The 6,139-nt window shown below is 34.9% G+C and overlaps 1 protein-coding gene across 1 annotated transcript; it reads left to right on the top strand.

Annotated features, from left to right (window-relative positions):
- LOC146958991 (2-oxoglutarate and iron-dependent oxygenase domain-containing protein CP2-like) lies at positions 1–5,349 on the top strand. Its single transcript, XM_085740510.1, has 9 exons — positions 1–454; positions 2,066–2,113; positions 2,416–2,592; positions 2,689–2,839; positions 2,938–3,024; positions 4,002–4,126; positions 4,269–4,387; positions 4,495–4,606; positions 5,137–5,349. The coding sequence occupies exons 1-9, from the start codon at positions 125–127 to the stop codon at positions 5,170–5,172; spliced, it is 1,185 nt and encodes a 394-aa protein (XP_085596636.1). The 5' UTR covers positions 1–124; the 3' UTR covers positions 5,173–5,349.
- Positions 5,350–6,139: the final 790 nt, after the last annotated feature.

Genomic DNA, 6,139 nt, shown 5'->3' on the forward strand with positions numbered 1-6,139 from the left:
ATTCTTCAATATCTTATTATTCTTTTATCTCACAATCTTCCTCTTCCTCGTTCGTCATTATTCATTTTAGTGTGACATCAAAAGCCATGAATTGAATGAGAGAGTAAACCCTACAACCCAAATCATGTATCATCACCATAACCATAACCAGAATGGTTCCTTGGAGCGCAGAGCTCAAGCGATAAACGGAGACATTGCTGCTGCTGCTACCACCAACGGTAACGGTGTCGTTGGTGCTTCCAATTTGAATCCAACAACAAGACTTCTCGGAAGCCCCAGAGGAGACCACATGCCTGACAACTATGAAGATCTTCCTTTGGATTTCAACCCACTTGTCTTCACTTCACTTGAAAGACATCTTCCTTCTCACATCCTTAACCTCTCCAGAGACCTTAAAGCTCACTACATGTCTAACATTCTTCTCCGTTATTTGCCTCACTCCGAACGTGTTCGGGTTCGTCTTTTTTTCTTCTATTTGTTTTTTTTTTCTTTCTTTTCAAATGCCCAGAAGCGTTTTTTAGTTTGAAAATGTTTTACTTTCATAATTCTTTAATAAAAATTTGATTTTGAAGTTTTTTAGTATGAAGACCTTATATTTTCCCCTTTTTTTTTGAATAAAAATTTGATTTTGATGTGGCCCATAATCATTAGGGTTTGTGGGTTAATATTGTATCTGCTAGTTTCTTGATTTTGAGGGTTTCTGAGATAATTTAGGGCAAGATATTGATTTTTTGTTTTGTTTGGGCATTGGGGGAAGATGAATTTTACTACAGACTGTAATGTCGTTAAGACATATATGAATGTCAATCTTATCTTTAGGGTTTATTCAAAAAATCTTATCTTTAGGGTTTGTTTAGGGTTGACTTATTTGAGCTTATATTTAGGGCTTGTTTGGATTTACTTATTTTGAGCTTATCTATTGCTATCAGTACTTGTGATATTGTTTCAGAGAGCTAATGGGGGGCGTCTTAAACATTTTAGGGGCCCTGTTTAGGCCCTAATAAAAAGAAAGCGTTGTTGGGTCCTGTAAATTATTTCAAAATATTATATTTTTACCAAATTTGAAGCCTCAAAATTTTGAGGCACTGTGCTAGTGCTATAGGTCACTTTGCACTTGTATATAACCGGCCCTCAAACAGATAATGACACGTCTATTTGTTGTTTTCAGCTCATTTTCATAAGCTCTATTGGATAACTTATGAACATAGGTTATAGGTTATGTGAATACAATTTGACTTTATTTTACCTTTTCTTATAGAAATAACTTATACATAAGCTCTTACCACATCATAGCTGCTTAATAATTTGTTTATCCAAATAGGAACTTAATCTGTATATCTTTGGTTCTGTGTTTGTGTATTTTCTAGGCATGATACATCTGGTAGGTACGACTATGGATTTTAAAAGGAAGCATAATGTTCCTTTGCATGAGTCTACAATTCTGGATTTGCTTCCTGCAATTGCTGTCGAGAATGTAGTATTGTTTTTTGTTGTGCTGGCATGGCTAGGTTGCATTTCCTAGAGCCGCCTATGAAAGTTTTTTTCACCTTTCAAGTTATTCTTTCTTTACATGTCTTGCTAACTGCCCATAAATAAGGCGTGTTTAAGAGTAAGTTTGTTACGCAAGAATGTGTGGGAAGGGCATTCTTCAGAAGTGTCAAGTTTAAGTTTCTTCGTGATGACTTATTCCCTTGAAATTAGATGAAAACCACTATTTGATTCCTCCAAGATATAAAATGCGATCTAGGCTTGAGGAAATCATGAATAGTGAGTAGTGTTTTAAGTTTTAAAAAATTCTTCTACCCTCTAAATAAAATTAGAATAGCAGATTGATACGTTTGTGAGTGTGTGTTACAAACATATTGTTAGTTAGTTAATGTAAATAAAAAAAAAAATCACTTGTTAGCCTAAAAGGGTGATGGAAAATGATCCTAATATCTGTTGTCTCGTGACAGCGAGTTTCTCATAGCAGGCAATTTCTTTTATTTTTCCTATTATTTTGTGTTTAGCTTGGTTCTGTTGTTCATCTTCTGAGTTTTTGGTTGTTCTATGTTGGATCGAACAGATGCAAAAGCAGAAGGAATACAGGCAAAAGATCATATTAAACTATCCTGTAAGTTTTCTATTGAATGTCAAATAAGCTTTGTCCATTTGTCTTGTTAACAAAAAAAAAACTTTGTCCATTTGTAAATAGAAAATTTTCTTTTCTTGTTATGATTCTTTTGGAAATCATGGGATAAACGTGGTTTTATTTCGAAGGCCATATTTTATTTGTTGCTTGTATACGAGAATCGGGAATTAGCATATAAATATCAGAATCTTATGGCTTGAGAACAATCATCTTGTCTCCTTTCTTACAAGCATTTATGTACAAATCACACCTTATCTTACCAATTATTCGCATTTGTTTTGTAGCCGCTTCATAAGGAGATATATACTATGCATAGCGAACACTTTTTGGCTCCCTCGTTTCTCAGAGCTATTAACGAAAATACAGAGGCTAGTTTTAGAAGTATAATGGCTGAACCATCCAGAGGAGTTTATACGTTTGAAATGCTTCAACCACAGTTTTGTGAAATGTTGGTATCTGAGGTATCACATTCCTTTTTTTTTCCTTTTCATGCATATATCATTACATCTGTTCTATATTAGTGTTTTGTGTTTTCTTATCAGGTTTTGATTGCTTAGGTAGATCATTTTGAAAGATGGGTCCATGAGACCAAATTCAGAATCATGCGACCTAATACAATGAATCAATATGGCGCTGTTCTCGATGATTTTGGCCTGGAAACCATGCTTGATAAATTGATGAACGATTTCATACGTCCTTTAGCTCGAGGTTATTTTTTATTTTTCTTAATGAGAATGGATGAGAATATAGTGTTCTTTGAGATAAAGAAGCAATGCTCACTTTTGCATTTTTTTTTTTTGGTGCAGTGTTCTTTTCTGAAGTTGGTGGATCCACACTGGACTCTCATCATGGTTTTGTTGTTGAATATGGAACCAATAGGGATGTGGAACTTGGTAGGTTTTTCAAACTTCTGTCATAGTTATGCGACTTGCTATTAGTTGGAACTTGTATCAAAATGGACTATCATGAAACCTTTCAATCATTCCTTATTCGTTGTTGGAACCTATATCAAAATGGACTATCATGAAACCTTCCAGTTGTTCCTTATTCGTTTTAATAACACTATATAACACTGTTATTTAAAAATGTAAAAGTTTACCCTATTCCAGTGTCGTCGAACGTCGTCGGCCATGACAGCGGTAGGCGAGCTGCGGTGGCTGATTTTGGATAACTGCCATGACCAATTTGCAAAGGATGGCGGCACCATGGCTGATATGGTGGCTTAAAATGACAATATTTTTAGTTTTTGCAATCAATAACACTTCCGTATTCCCTCTCAAACCCTTAATCTAAAATGATTTTAGTTCACTCATACTACGTCATGATGACTTTTGAGTTTTTTAAACTGTATACTCTAACTTTCATGATACTGTGATAATTTTGGCCTATCTGCTGCTAAATATGAATGCATCTATGATAGGAACCCAACCCTCAAAGCCCCTAAGCCTTTCAGGTATATACCCGAACGCCTAAGTTACATGACAAAGAATACGGAGGTTTTTTATATAAGTAACATGGGGGAGAGGGATAGGATATATTCTGAAATATTGACTGAACTGTCAGGGGATAGCGATTCATCCTGAGCTGGTAGCTTCAGCTCTGTAATTTTCCTTTTCTTTGATGTGTAATATAGTAAGAAATACATTTCTATATAGCAGTTGCTATCGATCTATGCTCATACACTTCAAAGAAACATTAACTTTTGATGCCTTACTTGTTAAGCCCTCGTAAATCATAATAATTGGATCTCATGGATTTTATTCTATACTAAATTTGTTTCCTTCTTGCTTGCTACCTATTTCATGTTTACCTCTTAATCCTTTAGCTTTACATACTTTTGTTTGTATGTAAAAAACATTTTTTTTTACAGGGTTCCACGTGGATGACGCAGAAGTCACCTTAAATATTTGCTTGGGAACACAATTTTCTGGTGGAGAACTGTTCTTCCGAGGTGTTCGATGTGATGAACATGTGAATACAGAGACCCAATCAGGGGTATGTCTGCTACCTTATTGTTAGAGGAAAAATATCTTTGGGGATAATTTTTATGGGTTTGTAGCAACCGAACACTGTTGATAAATTATCTAAATTTTATGTGGCCATTGCTTCTTTTTTAATTCCAACCATATCATTGTAGGAGATATTCGATTATTCCCATGTTCCAGGACATGCAGTCCTTCATTCTGGCCGCCACCGTCATGGTGCTAGACCGACAATATCTGGGAATCGAATCAATTTAATTCTCTGGTGTAGAAGGTATTTCCATCACTTTTTTCATATGTCTCCTTGTAATTGGAATGAATGCTGTTGATTTTTTTCTGCTAATATATTGGGCATGATTATGGTCATCAATGTTCATGTAGTTCGGCGTTTAGAGAGATCAAGAAATATCAGAGAGAATTTCCGAGCTGGTGTGGAGAATGCAGACGCAAGAAGAAGGAGAGAGAGCGCATATCAATTGCTGCCACCAAAGAGGTAATGTAGCAAGCCTTTGACATGAATTTGTTTGTTTGTTTGGTTGTTTTTTGTTTAAATTGGGGAGAGGAAATATTATGACAATATTAGAGAGAGAGTTGGGGGGTAGCACCAATCACAAAAAAGATGGTAGAAACTGTTAGGTGGTTTGGACATGTAGAGAGTTGACCTTTAGATTATGTAGTAAGGAGTAGATCAGATGGAGAGTAGTCAAATCACTAGAGGCATAGGAAGACCTAGAAAAACTATTAGAGTTCCATGAATTGGATAGGGAAATGATATATGATAGAACATTATGGCGGTGTTTGATCCATGTAGCCGACTCCAGTTAGTGGGATAAGGCTTGGTTGTGGTATTTAGAGGGAGAGGAAGCCACCAAATGCATACTTCAGTCGGTATCCGAGCCCTGTCCTTTAGGTTACAAAACTAGGCAGTTGCCGTTGCTCTTGAGCTAAGTCCTATTGGATTTATGAGATGAAACCATGGGATGACCAAGGTTGATGTTTATGTTGCCCATCTTCATTTTGCAGGAATTATTGAAGAGGGAACTTAAATCAGCCTCATGAACTTGCACCAGCACATGCAAATGGTACTTGGTTTTTTTTTTTTGTATAATTGACTTGATTCATGAGTGTCAACTTGACATGTTGAAACTTTTCTGGATTCAGGAGTATTCTTAGTGTAACAATATGTGATTTTAGTTAAAAGTAATATAAGCATGCATTTCATATTTTGTTGAATAACCATAATTGTTCAATTGGAAGCTAATCTTTCCTTCATTGTTATAAATAAACAAATTATGGGATATTTACGTATATTAAAAAGATGATTGCTGATCTCCCCCTAAAATGCAGCATTTTACCGGAAACATGCTTCTGACAGATTTGGGTATATTAGAGGGGGATGAGCAATCAACTATTATAAATAAATTGGGAATGGCAAATTTGGAGGCTCGGTTTTGAAACTTGTTTCCAGTCCCAATTGAACCCAGATCCAAACGAACTAGGCCACTTTCTTCTTGTCTTTTTTGTGATAATAGATTTAGAATTATATATTTACAACTATAACAACTTATCATCTAACAGATTATATTTTGTCTTGGTTGGGAATTAGTTGTGTTTTGACAAATAATTGCTATTGTGATGCGGTTCAATTTGTAGGTTTGGTATCTCTTATAGTAAGAAAGTGAATGAATTTTATATCTTCATTCAATTTGAAACATTTGTAACTATGTGTTATTTGGTCATCATGATAGTTTTAACATGTGCATCGATTGATCTGGTTAAACTGTTGGTCTGGAATTGAGCTCCCAACCACTCCAACTTTAGGAGTGGTTTTTTCTCTAAAATAAATAGTTTCCATACAGTTTTGTTTTTGCTTTGCAATTTTTCAATCTAAGCACTTGTTCTTTGATTGATTGTTTTATAATTATATCATCTTTTGGTCTGTTAAAAAAAAATACCAACAAATTATAATATTTTTCACTTAAAATTAGTTCTATCCAAATTTATATTTCATAGATAAGTATAAACT

This window comes from Medicago sativa, chromosome 1 (assembly GCF_051527215.1).
Source record: "Medicago sativa cultivar Bolivia chromosome 1, Bolivia_mono, whole genome shotgun sequence".
In the NCBI taxonomy this organism is placed as follows: domain Eukaryota; kingdom Viridiplantae; phylum Streptophyta; class Magnoliopsida; order Fabales; family Fabaceae; genus Medicago; species Medicago sativa.

Bases quoted from the DNA above. Each gene is read 5' to 3' on its own strand.
- LOC146958991 (XM_085740510.1), top strand. From the start codon at position 125: ATGTATCATCACCATAACCATAACCAGAATGGTTCCTTGGAGCGCAGA. The intron at 2,114-2,415 runs GTAAGTTTTCTA...TTTGTTTTGTAG, and splicing joins AGATCATATTAAACTATCCT to CCGCTTCATAAGGAGATATA. The intron at 2,593-2,688 runs GTATCACATTCC...TTGATTGCTTAG, and splicing joins GTGAAATGTTGGTATCTGAG to GTAGATCATTTTGAAAGATG.